At 47.1% G+C, this 18,082-nt stretch overlaps 2 protein-coding genes across 2 annotated transcripts; both read left to right on the top strand.

Annotated features, from left to right (window-relative positions):
- Nucleotides 1-1,526: 1,526 nt before the first annotated feature.
- Nucleotides 1,527-7,314, top strand: LOC146405592 (uncharacterized). The gene is made up of 2 exons (XM_085013903.1): nt 1,527-3,486; nt 7,159-7,314. The coding sequence occupies exon 1, from the start codon at nt 1,870-1,872 to the stop codon at nt 2,260-2,262; it is 393 nt and encodes a 130-aa protein (XP_084870029.1). The 5' UTR covers nt 1,527-1,869; the 3' UTR covers nt 2,263-3,486; nt 7,159-7,314.
- Nucleotides 1,698-18,082, top strand: F2R (coagulation factor II thrombin receptor). Its single transcript, NM_001244372.2, is given in 2 exon segments — nt 1,698-1,803; nt 14,396-18,082. Coding segments are annotated over 2 exon segments (1,290 nt in total). The 5' UTR covers nt 1,698-1,715; the 3' UTR covers nt 15,598-18,082.

Here is an 18,082-nt window from a genome sequence, read left to right on the forward strand (position 1 = left end):
AACCTGGTACTCGTGGAACTCACTAGTCCACTGAGCCACGAGGGGAACTCCGAAACACATGGCTTTAATGATCACATCTCCTCTTGGGTATGTTTTCCTCGGAGAATTGAATAGGGAGATTTTTTAAAATAGCATATTTAATTGCATTATTCAGTCATTTATTGAGCAACTTATATGTACATCAAGGCTCTGCTCTGAGGCGGATAGGGAGGGAGGATGCAGGAAGGCAGCAGAAGGTAACCGCTGTATTTTCTCCACTGGTTTTAAGTGTCAGGGCTCTCTCTGGCCAATGACACTGTCCATGCAAAATTCCCTTTTGAAAAGGCTTAGAAACCTGACCAGGGACTCTAAATAGCAGTTTATCAGCCCTAGAGTGTAGACACACTCCGACATCTGAAGAAGGCGCTGAGGGTAAACTTTCCCAGAAATGGTCACTTGAGGGGACCCATTTCCCTTTGCGGTCTCAAAGACGCGCTCTCCAGATACGCTCTCTAAACAAAATAATTCTGCGTGCTTTTCGCCGCGGAGCTTCAGCCGCGCAGTCCTCCAGGGGCCCTTAGCCAGGAGGCTCGACTATCCCCGGCCGTGTGACTTGAATTTGGCCAAACTCTATTAAATTCAGGTCACAGCATCTAGGAAAGCGTGAACACCCTGCGGGTATCCCTTTCGCAGGAGGCGTCCGAGTACTGCCTGGGCTCCTCGGGGAATGCCCAGCCTTCCAGAAGCCCCTTGGAAAAGGCTGAACAGGTGGTTTCAGCGCGCAGCTCGCCTTGGAGCTCTTATTAAAGGGGACAAGTTGCAGCCCTGCCGGACGGAGCGCGAGGGAGGAAAAGCTACCGGATGGTCATTTTCACTCGTCGTCAGCGTGCCGATGAAATATCAAAGTGGCGAAATAAAGTGAATGAGAAACGTCAAGAATTCTGTTCATAGCTAAGAGCCCATTTTCATCAGCGGGCAACTCTTGTCTCTACATTTTTTAATCCACTAACTTGTTAAGCCACTATCCCCAAATGACAAAAACCAAGTCACGTTCAAACTTGCAGTGGAACCTCGAATTTCCAAATGCACCGCAGTGCTCAACCTCAAGTGCGGTCCTTGGCCGGAGGACAGGGAAATTTCCTTCCCGCCTAGGGAGGGGGCTGGCGCCCTGGGGCGCATTCCCCGTCCGAGGTTCCCAGCTAAGGTCCTTGTTCCCAGGAAAGGTGAGGAGAGGGACTCAAAGTCCCCACCACTCTGAGTTTCTGATAGTTTCGCAGGTCTAAGGCGAAGGCCAAAGAAACGGCGTCTCGTTTGGATTCCGTCGTGAGGCGGTAGCCGCAGCCGCGGCGCGGGGCAGGCGGCCCACCTCGTTAGAGTGGCGGCTGGATCGCAGAGACCTGGGGGTGGCCCAGCGAATGCAAAGGGACAGGCGGGCGGTGGCCGCGTCGAGGCGCACAGTCAGCGCCGGGGGGCGCCCTTTCCGGCCCGCGGCCCGCGCGCCCCGCCCCCGCCCTTGCCCGGCGCCAGTTGTTCTGCCCCGCGCCGCCAGACGCACGAAGCAGCCGGGTGTCACCGAGACACCTCCTCCAGCCCAGCGGCGGCGAGAGCTCTGCCTGCCCGCCGGGTCGCCCGCCGGACCCCGCGCCAGGAGGGACAGAGCGTGCAGCCCGAGCCTTCGGGCGGCGGGGCCAGTCTTTGGGAGCAGCACCGCGCGGAGCGCGCCGAGCCTCGGGACAATGGGGCCGCGGTGGCTGCTGCTCGTCGCCGCGGGGCTCAGTCTGTGCGGCCCCCTGCTGTCGGCCCGCACCCGAGGCCTCAAGCCAGGTGAGCACTGCCCCCGGCATTCCGTCCTTGGCCACCCCGGGTCCCGCAGCCCGGGCCTCCGCGGGAATGGGGCGGGCGGGAGGAGGTGGGATGCTGTTCGGACTCAGCGGGCGCCCCAGACCATACCTTCGGTCACAGCGTCCTCCAGGAGCCGGACAGACCTTTGGACTGAGATCAGATCTCCCCCACTCACAGCCCAGGTGGAGTGCCTGTCCCACCCCACTCCCCCACCCCCAGCAGTCTCAGCGGATACCCCTTTTTTGTTGGGTCTTGGAGGATGCGGCCGGCCTGCGACAGGGTATTGAATATGGACGAGGAGCGGGTCGAATTTTGTTGGCGAAGCCTGAGGCCCTTCATTGCATTTGTTGTCACCGTGTGGCATGTTTCTCTCCGAACCACCCCAAAAAGAAGGGATTGCAGTTTGCTCTACCAATCAAGGTTTGGGAGTTTTCAAGATGAGGTAGAGAACCAATCCCGCTGAAGTTTTGTTCTGTTGGAATTGTTCTTCTGGCACATTTTGCCGGCGAGGAAAGTAGCGGCGAGCAAAGGGGTGGCGAGCAAAGCGGTGTAGAGGAGAGCTTAGTTCCTTGGCCCATTGAGTAGAATATCAGTACCAGCTGATCCTGGCCATGGCTTTGTGTGCAGGAGGTGCTAATGGGGTGGGGATATTGGGTGATAACAGGATAGCCACGGGGATGGTGATGGTGGTTGGGAGAGTTTGATACCTAGAACCCAGTTTTCCAAGTGAGTTGTAGAAAAAGATCCCCCTCCTCAGAACTCAGCTCCTTCAGACACTGTGGGATTATAGCATTTCCGTTTCTGATCTGCTGCCAGAAGGAGGTTGCTCACCCAGAATACATTTATTACTAATAGTGTAGTATTTTTTTAAAAGTATTAGACTATTTGAAAAATAAAGGTATTGTCCAACCTCTTTCCTCTGAAAAAGCAGGGCAAATGAGTTGTTTTTAGCTTGTAAAGACCTTAGAAAGTGAGAGTAAATATTTATTTCTTTAGAGCCGTCATACTTTGTAAGCCATCAGGCCCCCACCCCTTTTTGTCACATAGAAACAAATTTTAGCTGTTTTTCTTATTACCTCTGGAAGATTGTGTACTCTGTATTGACTTTACACTGGAAGGAATATAGGCACGTGGTGGTGGAGGTGACATGAGACAGCATTTTCTCTGCTCTCCACTTTTGCTCAGGGTGAATTTGGAGGTGATGCTTTGGGGAAAATTAAGATTCCCCACATAAGAGCCGGAAATTTTGCAGCAGCTTCTGAGCTGCTTATGGCATTACCTCTTGGGGTGTTTGGGTTAATAGGGAACTTCTAAAAAACTGTATGGCGACACCGATGTCAGAGATCACTTTGTGGTTTTATTGTGGGACAAGCTCTTAAGAACATATGTTTTTGTTTGAGATTTGGATGGTGAGGTAGAAAAGAGGTTTACACCCATGCTGCATCCACTGGGGTACCTTTCCTTACAGTCCCCCCTCCAAAGATTTTTGGCCTCAGTTAGTGAAGTAAAGCTGATAGATTTTGGGGGGGGGTGTTTTTTTGGTTTTTTTTTGTCTTTTTAGGGCCGCACCCATGGCATATGGAGGTTCCCAGGCTGGGGTCGAATCGGAGCTACAGCTGCTGGCCTACACCACAGCCACAGCAACTTGGGATCCGAGCTGCACCTGTGAACTACACTACAGCTCACAGCAATGCCGGATCCTTAACCCACTGAGCAAGGCCAGGGATCAAACCTAGTCGGATTTGTTTCCGCTGCGCCACGACGGGAACTCTTGGTTTTTTGTTTTGTTTTTTGCTTTTTAGTGCCACACCTGCGGCACATGGACGTTCCCAGGCTAGGGGTTCAATCAGAGCTGCAGCCACTGGCCTACACCCCAGTCACAGCAATGCCAGATCCAAGTGGCGTCTGCAGCCTACACCATAGCTCACAGCAATGCTGGATCCTTAATCCACTGAGCAAGGCCAGGGATTGAACCTGTGTCCTCATGGGTGCTAGTCAGTTTCGTTCGTACTGAGCCACGACAGGAATTCCCAAGCTGATGTCGATACCACGTCTTACTTTCTCATCACCATTGACGGGGCATGCTAAGATACACAGGGTTGGTATTGACCAAAAGATAGCTGAGTAACACTGGCTGCTTTGTCTTTGCTAGATTCTGGGACCACTTTGGGAGGAACAGAGAAGAAAAGGAACATGTGTGTGTGTTAAGTGTCATATTCTGTGTCAAACTCTGGGCCCGGAGGCATTTTCACTTCACATTCTCTCATTTCACCCTCTCAAATGTTTCTCTCCTTTTGCCTATTCAGAAACTAAGTCTCAGAGATGAGGTACCCAAATTTCAAATGGAGAAGGGGGCTCTGGGTGCAAAAAAGAGATAGGGCCTTTTCTTGGAGAGTTTTAAATCACTAGTAAAGTCAACCACAGATAGCTGTCTTCTTTATTGTCACTGTGCACCAGCAATTCTAAACAACATCTGGCGTAACTGGGTCTATGTGATGGGAGGAGCTGGGCAACCCCAGCTTTAGGAAGCACTTCCAGAAGTGGCCCTGCCCACCAGTTTCAGCTTTCCCAAAACCCTCTTGGATTTTTTGTCCCCACTCGTTTGGGCATTTCCTGCATTGTCACTTTGTGGGTATGTTGTCTTCCAGGCTAAGGTTATAAACGTCCATTTATCCCTGTAGAGTCTAGAACAGATGTTCCTTCGGCGGCTACTTGAGAAATTTGTAAGTTTATTAGTCAGTTGACATTCTTTTGTCCAGGCAATTCAAGTGAGAAGACTTGCCTTCATCAAAGAGCACCAGCATCCTGAGGTTGATATTCATCAATTCTTTAAGGATCTGGCAGTTGAAAAGGCACCAGAACAGCTGATGGTGGCTTGGATGGGAGATGCCATATACTGCCTTCCTCCTGATAGCGTCAAGCCCAATTCCTCGGCATAGACGGAGGTGCCGCTTCCCTTGCAGGATGGGTCCCCAGCCTTGTCCAACCTCCCTTGTCACATCCCCTATTACATTACCTATATGTCATCCAGCCCCCACCCTCTAGTTCTACCTCCAAGGAGCTAGGCTTCCTCTGACTTTTGTCCCCCCACCACTCCCTCTGGCCACCTTATATGAAGAACCTGCAACAGCCAACACTCTGCCTAGGTATGATTCTTACACTAGCTTATTTATTCCTAGTAACCACCCTTTGGGTAGATGTCACCCCTGTACTACAGGAAACTGAGGCCCAGAATAGTTAAGTCACAGGTGCAATTAGAAGTGGAACTGGCACTTGACCACATTCTGCCTGGCACCCTCTCATGCAGATGCTTAAAAGTGCCAAGATATATAGCCCCACCTCTCTCTCAGGGCTAAAGTTCCCCCAAACCCTTCTCCCTCATTGACCTTGTGAGGGTACCTGGAAAAACCCATGAAGTTATGCCTCCTTTTACTCCACCCCTGGGTATCCAGTGATGTTTTGCTCTTCAAAAGGTTGAAAGAATCCACTGCTGGAAATCCGAGGACTAATCTGTCATTTGCACTTCAAAACACATTTGTTTAACTTTAGGAAAAGATGTCATGTGTTTGTATGTTCAAGCCTACGGTGGATTAGAAGTCAGGCATTGTGGGATTGCAAATAAGTGTTTTCCAGTATTTTCTTTTTTGCTAACCAGCAGTAAAAACTGTAAGAAATCCACTTTACATGATGACACTGTAGCTGCGTGTGTGTGCAGTAAATTTTCCTGGACAGTCCCCGTGTATAGTGTATGTAAACCAAAGCTTTTCCAACCAGGACCCTCCTTTACCACATGCTATGCCCCCCAACATTTTCTACTCTATTCTGTCTTTTTAGATGCTTGCTACAGTCCTGTAACTTGATTTCATAACCACTGTCGTGTCTCCACCGTCCTGTAAAACCTAGTGCAGCAGGTGCAATGCATTGTTCCCTCGTCAGCAGAACTGAAGACCTTATTTGGCTTTACGAGAAGAATTCTGCTTTCCAGAAAGCACTGTCTATGATGGTTTCTGTCTGCAACCTCATTTGTTTAAGTTCAGGCTTCCAAACTGCTGTAGGACGTGGGCAGGCTTGGGATTGGAGACAGCTTGGTTCCAGGAGGAATTGCTGATTATAAACATCCTTTTCTGCAAATTAGTTTCCTTTCAGCTTGTCGTCTGGGGGAGTCGAGAACAGTGTTCCCGGGACACTGGGCTCAGGGCCCATCCCTTTGGGTGGAGAATGGGCCTGGAAGAATGGGGAAGGTCGGGGCATTGGAGTCCTGCCCAGCGAGGCCTGCCAGGGTCCTGACTCCACATGTCAGATCTGACCTTCAGGAGCGGCCCCACACTCTTCTTAGTGCCAGCTCGTTTACATTTTCTGGTGGTCTTTACTTCTGTTAACTGCCCCCCTTTCAGCTCCCCCCAAGATTTGCTCTATTTTTCCTTTTTTCTTTTTATGGCTGTACCTGCAGCATATGGAAGTTCCCAGGCTAGGGGTCGAAACAGAGTCACAGCTGCCAGCCACAGCCACAGCCACTTGGGATCTGAACTGCATCTGCGACCTACACCCCAGCTCATGGCAAGGCCGGATCTTTAACCCACTGAGTGAGACCAGGGATCAAAAAACCCACAGACACCATGTCGGGTTCTTAACATGCTGAGCTACAACGGATTTGCTTTCCTCTGCTCCCTGCTAGTCCCTTCTCCAGGAAGTGGGATCGGAGAAGGAACAGCATCAGATACAGGCGACTTAGGTCTGTAGTCACCATTGACCTTATTCTACTTTTAAGTCTGGCTTTTCCTCAGCAGAGGTTTTTGTTCACTCACTTGCTCTTGCATCTGCCTCAACTAGAAAAATATTTTAAAAACCAGTTTCTCTGTTTGGTCCTTGAATGTCTCTCTACTGTATCTGTCTGTCCTGTTTGCGATGACTGGGTTGTTGGCATGTGGCTGGTGTGTCACCGGGGTCAGTAGGACTCTTGATTCCCAAGCCACAGCTATGCAAGTCATCAACAGAAGTTAGACATTCCCATGGCCGTGTACTACCTGCTGATTTAAAAGGGGGAACAGAGTCCTCTGGTGAAATGCCAAGAGGACAAAAACAGTACTCTTTTAGGTCCTGAATCCACTACTTTTAGAGATGGGATCATGTGATATGGTTCAAAGGGAATGAGCTTTAGAGCCAGGCTGATCTGGGTTCAGAGCCTGGCTCCTCCACTTTCTAGCTGCGTGGCTTTAGACTGGTTCCTTAGGAGTTCCCATCGTGGCACAGAGGAAACAAATCCAACTAGGAACCATGAGGTTTCGGGTTCGATCCCTGGCCTTGCTCAGTGGGTTAAGGATCCAGCGTTGCCATGAGCTGTGGTGTAGGTCACAGACGGGGCTCGGATGGAGTGTTGCTGTGGCTCTGACGTAGGCCAGCAGCTGTAGCTCCAATGTGACCCCTAACCTGGGAAACTCCATATGCCACGATGTGACCCTAAAAAGACAAAGATCAAAAAAAAAAAAAAAAAAAGATCAGTTACTTAGCCTCTCTGTGTCTTCATGTTGTCCGTAAAATGGGGGTTATCATGCTTATCATAAAAATGTTTTGGAGTTCCTGTCTTGGCTCAGTGGTTAATGAATCTGACTAGGAACCATGAGGTTCGATCCCTGGCCTTGCTCAGTGGGTTAAGGATCCAGCGTTGCTGTGAGCTGTGGTGCAGGTAGCAGATGCAGCTCAGATCCAGAGTTGCTGTGGCTGTGGTGTAGGCCGGCAACAGCTCCAATTAGACCCCTAGCCTGGGAACCTCCATATGCTGCGGGAGCGGCCGCAGAAATGGCAAAAAGACAAAAAAAAAAAATGTTTAGAGTTTCATGAGGTAAGTGAAGTACCTGGCACATAGTAGGTGCTTAAGAAATGTTGTTTCTTGATACACTAACACCTCCGTATTCCAGAAAAGCCCTGGAGAGGTTGATATTCAAATGAATTCTATTAGAGTTCCCATCATGGCTCAGCAGAAATGAATCTGACTAGCATCCGTGAGGACGCAACTTCCATCCCTGGCCTCGCTCAGTGGATTAAGGATCTGGCATTGCGTCTCTCTCTTTTTTTCTTTTTCTGCTGAACCCGTGGCGTGAAGTTCCCACCAGGAATCGACGTACACCACAGCTGTGCCAGTGCTGGATCCTTAACTCATTGCGCCACAGCAAGAACTTCAAAATTGTCTCTCTTTTGGAGGTCTTCAGGTTACTCAGTGGACTCAGGTGTCAGCTTGATCCAGCCCTTGGAAAGTTTCCCATCACCTGCCCTTTCACCTGATGGTTTTAGTGACCACTGATGATCATTGGACCAAATCCATTATTTCATGAAGAGCTGCAAGATGTGTTTCTTAGGGCTTTTCTGTTGTGACTCAGGGGGTTAAGAATCTGACATTGTCTCTGTGAGGATGTGGGTTGGATCCCTGGCCTTGCTCTGTGGGTTAAGGATCTGGCATGGCTGTGGCTGTGGTGTAGGCTTGCAGCTGCTGCTTCAATTCCCCCCTAGCCCAGGAGCTTCCATATGCCACCCCCTAGCTTCCATATGCTTCCATATGCCACTGGGAGGTGTGGCCGTCAAAAGAGAAAAAGAAAAAATTTTTGAAGATGCATTTCTAAATCAGTTATTGTTTCTGTATTTGAGAACCGGAATCCTTTTATAAAGGAAAACTTGCCATTATTGACTGGTTTCCCTGAAATATTATATATAGAGAAAAGGCAAGATAAATGCTCAAGTCTTGCCTTTCTTTACAAGTTTTCAGACGGGATCCTCTCATTTCTTCCAAAGCTGACAAAAAAAAGGTTTTATTTTCCTTGGAACATCATTATGAATATGTGGACCCTGACATATATGATATGTTGCCAGTATTTCTTCCATTTATTTCCTTCATTCTTCTTTTAATGATCTTTGGCCAATGGTGAGCCCCTTTGGATTGACTCAGAGTCTTTCTGACCTGACCCTAATGTTCTTTGAAGACATTTAGGGCTTATGTTTGTGTGTTTCCTCCAGTTCTGAACTCCACCATGTCTTTAAGGAGCAGCTCTTTTTTGTGCTTTTCAGGGCCGCACTCGCGGCATATGGAGGTTCCCAGGCTCGGGGTCAAATCAGAGCTACAGCTGCCAGCCTACACCAAGCCACAGCAAGGCCAGATCCAAGCCGCATCTGCCGCCTACACTGCAATGCCGGATCCTTAACCCACTGAGCGAGCCCAGGGATCGAACCTGCGTCCTCCTGGATGCTAGTCAGATTCGTTTCCTCTGAGTCACCATGGGAACTCCGGGGAGCAGTTCTTTTCATGATGTGCATTTGCATTTCGGCCTTCGAGTATCTCAGGAATGTCGCTGTTTTCCACTTGTTGGACCTAAAATGTTTCCATTATTTTTCCATTACTCTCTTCTCTATTTCTCTTTAGCCTATAGTGTTGATGGTGGGTTTTTTTTTTTTTTTAATATATAGCATTTTTTAATTACTCAATTACAGTTATAGTTGTACAATGATCATCACGTTTCGATGGTGTTGATTCATTTGTGGAGACGTGCAGGGCGCAGCCATCCTGCTCAGTATGTGGATAGAGGCAAGGTCCTGAGACTTCTGGTGTGTTAATTCCTAAAAAGCGTGAGCCCTGTGGCCAGAGCTCTGAGTCAGAACCTGGACTGACAAGCTGTGGGAGGTTGACATGGGGTAAATCCCAGGATTGCAGTGGGACCTTGAAGGAATATCTGGTCACCTCTCTGCTTCCAGGACAGATCTCATCAAAGTCAGAAAAAGTACGGTGTGGGGGTCTCTTATGGTACAGAGGGTTAAGGACCCCGTGTTGTCCCTGCAGTGGCCTGGATTGCTGCTGTGGCTCAGGTAGGATCTCTGGCCCAGGAACTTCCATATGTCACTGATGTGGCCAATAAATAAATTTTTTTAAAAAAAGAAAGAAAAAGTACTTGTCTGATTGATTGATGATTGATTAATTGTGGCCACCCCTCAGCATAAGGAGTTCCCAGGCCAGGGATCGGATCTAAGCCGCATTTGTAAACCTCCACTGCAGCTGTGGCAATGACACATCCTTTAACCCCCTGTGCTGGGCAGGAGATTGAACCTGCATCCAGGTGCTACAGAGACGCAGCTGGTCCTATTGCTCCGCAGCAGGAGCTCCTGAATTAGTAATTTTTTAAAAATCTCCAGAGATGGTGAGTCCACCTTTCAGCTCATTAGCAATATGCTGTATTCAATAACGAAACTACTTCTAGAGCCTTTGAGAGAAACCTGTATTAAGTGAAACTTAGCAAGAAGTATGAGAACCAGTTTTAGGACTTGAGCTAGTTTTCCTTTTGGTTTCTTAACCGTAACTTAACAAAAAAACATAGATGGGTTACCACGGCTTTTCATATGCTGACAGGCACTTTCTCCTTGACCTATGAGTTGTGCCAGAACTGAAGGAAAACCACGATGCCCAAACTCAAATTTCAGCCTAAGGGGCCTGAGCTAGTTGGATATATCTAGTCACCTGGAATTGGTTTTGTTTTTTCTTTGTATATATTTAATCGATCAAGCAAAATGTGCTGACATTCTTTAATTCCATAAGAGCCAAAATCAAACCTGTGGTGGCAAGAAAAGGTGACACCTTAGGCAGTGATGTTTCATTAAGGGATTATGCATTCTTCCTGGTCTCCAGCCCATAAAAATGTCATGTTCCAGTGGGCATAGTGTTTCTGTCACAAATACCATGCGGCCCAAGGAAGAAATTTTTGAAAACAAATACTTAATCCCAAAGTACTTGATACAGAGCCAAGCCTAATGTTTTGTTTTCAGACCACGTGAAAGCATCTAAGAGCTTCGTTGTGAGTATTCAGTTATCTGCAAATTCAAGTAGTGTCACTGCCCCGATCGCATCCTAATGCTCACGTGTGTGTGCACACACGGGCGTCACACCCACCTTTCTCCCCTCCATGTGTGTCAGGAGTTCTGAATCTGGCCAGATTCCCAAAGCTGCAGTGGAGAGTCTTGTTATTTTAAGTTTCCTGTGGGTCAGCATTTTGGAGGGCACATATCTCTGTGGTCTTAAAATGCCAGAACCCATTCATTCTTTTCTTCCGGCTCCCACACACATTCACCATGACCTTGTACCAGGGTCCATTACTCTCTTCTCTATTTCTCTTTAGCCTATAGTGTTGATGGATCAAGATGGCAAGATGTGACTGGATCAAGATGGCACTGAGTAGGAGTTCCCTGAAGGCTCAGCAGGCTAAGGATCTGGCATTGTCACTACTGTGACAAGGGTTCAGTCTCTGGCCTGGGAACTTCCCCATGCCACAGGTGTGGCCAAAAAAAAAAAAAAAAAAAAAACTTAAGGACCACCTACCAGATGCAGGGTACGGTACTAGAGACTCAAATATGAAATAGGAAGAGTTTCTTATCCTGGGGGAACAGTCTAGACATTTGCATGTGCTCAGAGGCTCATCCCTGCAGATGTTGGTTCTTACCCTGTGACAGAGCTGCCAGGCCACCCCTTCACCCTGGGGGACTGACTTGTGCCCTTGCCGAGGTCACATGACCTCAAGCTTTTCACCAGCAGGCCCTGTCCTACCATCTCTCAGTTGGTGTTACTCTAGCTTTGCTCTTCATTGTGCAAATAAATGCCAATTTGTTATATTTATTTCCTAGTTGTAGAATTTCCGTTGGTTGGTTTCACTGCTATTGTCTATTTTTTTCACCCCATTTCATTGAAATATTTTTCTTCACTGCACTGAGCAAGTTGCAGCACATCGTTTAAAATCTTGATCTGCTAATTCCAACATCTAGGTCATCTTGGGCCGGGTTTCCATTAATTGTCCTTTTTTCTTGAGACTGGGTCACACTTTCCTGATTCTTTTTATATGGAATAATTTAAAAAAAAATTTTTTTTTGTCTTTTTAGGGCCGCACCCATGGCATAGGGAGGTTCCCAGGCTAGGGACTGAATCAGAGCTGTAGCTGCCAGACTACACCACAGCCACAGCCATCTGGGATCCGAGCCACCACAGCTCACGGGCAACGCCTGATCCTTAACCCACTGAGTGAGGATCGAACCTGCATCCTCATGGATGCTAGTCAGGTTCGTTAACTGCTAAGCCATGATGGGAACTCCCATGGAATGATTTTGAATGGTATGCTGGACATTATCCTACTGTAAAGACCCCAAATCTTGTTTTATTTCTCCAAAGAATTTTGGTGTTTTTGCTGTAGCAAGCAGTTAATTTGAATGGACTCAAACTGCAAACTCTCCCTCTTGAGCAAGAAGCTCAGATATCACTTCCGTCCTTTTAACTGCAACAGCATTATTTTGCATCTTCACTAAGTGCGCAGGTTCCAGAGTCCGCCAGAGCCTGGGGCAGACAGAGTGCTGGAATTCAGTGCTCTCTCTCCCTCTCTGACTTTTTCTTTTCTGGGATTCTCTCCTCACTTTCCAGTGACTGTGGTTGCCCTGAACTCTGCCTTCTAGTCCTTCAGGTCACAGAGACTGTGGGTTTTCTACCTGAGTTCCAGCCATCTTCTGCGGCACTGACTTTGGCCTTCCCTCAAGCTAAAAGCCACTGAAGACAAGAAACTCATTGGTTGCCATCCTTTCTTTCCAGATCCTTCCCTCCCCTTCCCAACACCACCCTGTGAACCTAACTGCCTTCAGGTCATTGGTTTGGGAGACAAAAGCGACCTAGAGTTTGTCATTTTTGTCTAGGGGAGGGCTGGGACGGGTAGGACCTTTTAGGAGCAGAACTATCCCTTTTAGTGCCTGATGCCGCTCAGGGTAAGTTTTTGTTTGCAGGAAGTTTCCACTACTGAACAATAAAATCAAAAGCTTGAAAATCCACTATATTTTCCCAATTTCCAGCCAGTTTTCATTCCTCTACCATCCCTTTGGAGGGACCTGTGTGTCCAGCTTTTGTGATAAACACCCCTAGTGATAGAAATCTCAGCCTTTTCCCCCTGTGGTTTCTGTCCCCACTCCTCAGCTTCCCAGCATCCAACCAAGGCTCTTCGTCCTAGACTCCTCAATGACAGAACATTAGCAGGCCTCCTAGAAAGGAAAAGCTGGTTGAATTCCAGTAGCTAAGTGTTGTGCTTCCGTGATGAACATTTCAAATGGATGTTTTGGGTGGAGGAGGTTGATAAATGAAGGAAGTTTGCAGTTCCCATTGTGGCTCAGCAGGTGAAGAACATAGTGGGGGTGCAGGTTTGATCCCTGGCCTCGCTCAGTGGGTTAAGGATCTGGCATTGCTGCAAGCTGCAGTATAGGTTGCAGATGTAGCTCAGATCCAGTGTTGCTGTGGCTGTGGGGAGGGCCGGCAGCTGCAGGTCTGATTTGACCCCCTAGTCTGGGAACTTCCATATGCCACAGGTGCAGCCCTAAAAAGAAAAAAAAAAAAAAAAAAAAGAATGAAGTTTGCAACTACTGAGCCTTTATTTTATTATTTTATTTTATTTTATTTTAATTTTTTGTCTTTTGGGGCCACACCTGCAGCATATGTAGGTTCCCAGGCTAGGGGTCGAATCGGAGCTATAGCTGCCGGCCTGCGCAAGAGCCACAGCAACCCCAAACCTGAGCTGCATCTGTGACCTACACCACAGCTCATGGCAACATCTGCACCCTACAACATAGCCCATGGTAACACCAGTTCTTTAACCCACTGAGCGAGGCCAGGGATTGAACCTGTGTCCTCAGGGATACTAGTTAGATTCATTTCCACTGAGCCTACGATGGGAACTCCCGGAGCCTTTATTTTAACTTCTGGTTGCTACTCAAAAGAGCCTGGTTGGCCCGGCATCTGCCTCAGTTCACATAGCAATTTGCAACTGGGCTGAGAAAGGCCACCGGCCTCAGACATCTGCCCCACTGACCTGCTAAGGATGGAGACAGGAAGATGACTGAAGCAGCAGGTACCTTGTGGTTATATTAGAAGATAGCCCGAGGGACTGTAGTTTGAACCCACATAGGCTGTGGTTGGAACCTGCAGCTCTGCTGTGTAAACAAACTCAAGTTGGAAAAGCAAAGCTAATGTCACACAGATAATGGTCGTGGAAATGGGTGCCCTGGGTCCTACGGAATTTACCTCTCGCTCCATTCCCTTTAAGAAGTCCCCTCAACTTTCTACCTGAATTTTTCCACTGGAAGGATGGGTTTCAAGAGGATGGCCACAGACTAAATGGAGAAAACGTATACATGGAAGCATATGGATGAAAAAGAGGTCACATGGCCTGTGAGTGATTTGTTGATATAGACAGTGGCCAGTGGAGGAGAAGTCACAGCTTTTTGCCCTCCTATCACGTATTCAGCTTTTCCTGACGTCTGCAGGGCGGGTCTCTGAAAGTGTGTCATTCACCTCGTCTCTTGGAGGAGCAGAGTTTGAAGAGCATTCACTTGAGCCAGAACAGCATGTCACATGCCACCTTGAGTTGTTCAATTCCCTGATAAAGTCTGTAATCCACCTGTGTGGCACCTTCTCTTTGCCACCCCTGCTCCTGGTAAGACAACAACAAGTGAAAGTAAAGTGTACTCTTACCCTGTCTCGTTCACCTTTTTCATTCTTTTTTGTTTTAATTTCATTTTTCAGAGTCCGAAACAATCAATGCTACTGTGGAGCTCCGGTCATTTTTTCTCCGGAAATACACCGATGACTTTGAACCGATCCCCCTGAAGGACGTTGAGGACCAAAACGATGAAAGTGCATTTCCGGACGTGGATGTGCGATTAAGTGCCAACAATAGAAGCGGTCTTCCCAGATCACCTCCTGTGTTCATCTCACAGGCAGCCTCGGGATATCTGACCAGCACCTGGTTGACTGTCTTCATCCCCTCCGTCTACACTGGTGTGTTTCTCGTAAGCCTTCCTCTAAACGTCATGGCCATCATCGTGTTTGTCCTGAAGATGAAGATCAAGAAGCCAGCCGTGGTGTACATGCTGCACCTGGCCACGGCCGACGTGCTCTTTGTGTCCGTGCTTCCATTCAAGATCAGCTACTATTTTTCCGGAAGCGACTGGACCTTCGGGTCTGCCATGTGTCGCTTCGTCACTGCCGCCTTCTACGGTAACATGTATGCCTCCATCATGCTCATGACGGTCATCAGCATTGACCGGTTTCTGGCCGTGGTGTACCCCATCCAGTCGCTCTCCTGGCGTACGCTGGGGAGGGCTTCCTTCACCTGTCTGGCCATCTGGGCCATGGCCATCGCGGGGGTGGTGCCTCTGCTCCTCAAGGAGCAGACCACCCTCGTCCCCGGGCTCAACGTCACCACCTGCCATGATGTGCTCAACCAAACGCTGCTCGAAGGCTACTACGCATATTACTTCTCCGCCTTCTCTGCCGTCTTCTTTTTTGTGCCCTTGATCATTTCCACCGTCTGTTACGTGTCCATCATCCGATGTCTAAGCTCTTCCACGGTGGCCAACCAGAGCAAGAAATCCCGGGCCTTGTTCTTGTCGGCTGCAGTTTTCTGCATCTTCATCCTCTGCTTTGGACCTACAAACGTCCTTCTGATTCTCCATTATGCGTTCCTTTCCCACAATTCGATGACAGAGGCTGCCTACTTTGCCTACCTCCTGTGTGTCTGTGTCAGCAGCATAAGCTGTTGCATTGACCCCCTGATTTACTATTATGCCTCCTCTGAGTGCCAGAGGTACCTCTACAGTATCTTATGCTGCAAAGAAAGTTCGGATCCCAGCAGTTATAATAGCAGTGGTCAGTTGATGGCAAGTAAAATGGACACTTGCTCTAGTAACCTGAACAGCAGCATATACAAAAAGCTGTTAACTTAGGGAAAGGGCCTGACAGTGAGCTAACAAGAAAAGGTTCAAAAAGCAAATAACCTGAGGATTCTATGAAGTCCCTGCCAAAAAAGTATTTCCCATCTAAAACAACAGAAGTACGATTTGCATGTCTTCTTATGAGAGCTGTGAAGCATAGATATTTGTGGGTTACAGGAGAAAAAATAATAGGAATAGAAAACAATTTTATTCCAAGAGAATATTGCTCGGTGACTTATTATAGATGAGTGTACATACACAGGCACATACAACACACTTGCATCATTTCTAGTGCTGTATAGAATAGGCGCTTTGAAGCCCTCTTTTTTTTTTTTTTTTTAACCAGAGATAATGGAAATCTACTCTGCTTCTCTGATTTAATATGTAAAGCTTAGGTTGGTGGAGGTTAGCCCTGAGCATCTAAAGAAGTTCATCCGCAGTGAAGAATTCTACTGTTTGGACTTGTATGGCTTTTGCAAATAAGTGTATTTTGAGTTGTTCGAGAGCAATATTTAAATTATTAAAGGATGAGATTTTGTACTATCTGTGTGTCGAAAGAGTCCTGCAGTTTTTCATTTTAACCATAGCAAAGGTTGAATTCTTAAAATTATTAAAACAGATGAAAGATGACACAGGTAGCATTTTTGCTCTTTGACACCCCTGATGTGTAAGCGAAGAACAAACAGAGGGCCCACCAGTGATGTCAGGTGGGCTTTCACAGCAACTTGCCCCTGGAGGGTGGACTCCAAACAGTAACTACATGACAGGGCCGGTTCAGACATGGATTGGCCACAGAGCAGAGGGATCAGGATCGCCATGTTTGCCGTCTCCTGCTGGGATCCCCTCAAGGGTTGGCTTTGAACTTAGCGTGTTCATTAGAAGTTGGCCCAGTAGCATGTGCTCTCAGAAGAGAAGATGAGGAGTTTCGTCAATGAATGGAAATGAATCTGACGCATCCATGAGGACGCAGATTTGATCTCTGGCCTCTATCAGTGGGTTAAGGATCCTGTGTTGCTTTGGCTGTGCTGTAGGCTGGAGACCATAGCTCTGATTCAGCCCTGTACCTGGGAACCTCCATATGCCATGGGTGCAGCCCTAAAAAAAAAAAAAAGAAGAAGAAGAAGAGATGATGAATAGACCTCTCTGCCCATTTTTAGAATGGAGAGAGAAGGCACGTTCACCTCCAGCAGTTTTGCTGCCAGTACCATTCTCAGACACTCACCATGTACTCTGGGTGCCCTGATGGGTGCAGGGTGAATACAGTTGAGTAAGACTGAAACCTGCTCTAAAGAAAAAAGAGACAGAGACATAGGGTGTGATATGTGCAAAAGAAACACATCATTATGTGAAGAAGTGTTTTTGGCCGGATGTCACCAAGTAAGTGCCACATAATCAAGCCTGACAGGTGAAGAACGTTGAACATTTGGGTTACTGCTTCTTGTGGTTATAACTTGAGATGAATACAATATACAGTACAGGAAGTGCATTTTTGAAAATAAGTTCTGTGGTATGTCTTAATTGGCCACTATTTATTTATTTACAAAAGTTTTGTTCAGTAAATTCCTCAAATTAGATTTTTTAAAAAAGAATCATTATATCGGTTGGATTAGACATGACAGAAGAAAATGGAATTGACTTTGAAATCTTGGGAAATTAGTCTCTATTTTCCATTCACTCTTCTTAGGAGTTAATGAGATGATTTTCAAAGCATTTTTTGGAGTTCCCTGGTAGCCTCGTGGTTAAGGATCCAACATTGTCATTGCTGTGGCTTGGGTCACTGCTTTGGCAAGGGGTTCAGTCTCTGGCCTGGGAACTTCCACATGCCAGGTGTAGCCGCCTCCCCCCCAAAAAGCATGTTTTAACCCTGTGATGAGTACCAAGTACAGAATATCCTCATGTATTTGATAAAATAATTTGAAAATTAGGTTGAAATGTATCTTTTTTTTTCCTTATGAGAAAATGTTGGCATTTTAAACAAAAAGAGTAGAAAGTTGTGAGGCAAGTGTTTATCTATTTAAAAGAGCAAACTGTCTCCAAATGCCATGGAATAATTTACGTAAAAGTATGTTTTGGGGTTCCTGTTGCAGTACAGTGGGTTAAGGATCCAGTGTTGTCTCCAGTGAAGGTTTGATCCTTGGCCCAGTGCAGTGGGTTATGGATCTGGCGTTCTGCAGCTGCAGCTCAGATACAACCCCTGGCCTGGGGAACTTGCACATGCCATGAGTGCAGCTGAAAAAGGAAAAAAAAAAGTATGTATGATAAGTAGAGGCTAACATTGTTTTTATTAAGTTAGTTGCTATATTCATTTTATCCAATTTAGTGGAGATACACTGTCATTGTTTATTCATTCTGTTTGTGTTACAATACCTCTGACTTAATAAAAACTATCATTACTGTGTTATCAATATATGCTTATAAGATACTATGTCACTGTTTTTATGTTCTTTTTAAATGCTGTATGTAACCTATATTAATAAACTTGAAAGTTTGCTCTGTA

The sequence above is a fragment of the Sus scrofa genome, chromosome 2 (genome assembly GCF_054392235.1).
Source record: "Sus scrofa isolate SSC_HxYL_T2T_F1_AM1 chromosome 2, Sscrofa_HxYL_maternal_Yorkshire_Landrace_v2.0, whole genome shotgun sequence".
In the NCBI taxonomy this organism is placed as follows: Eukaryota; Metazoa; Chordata; class Mammalia; order Artiodactyla; family Suidae; genus Sus; species Sus scrofa.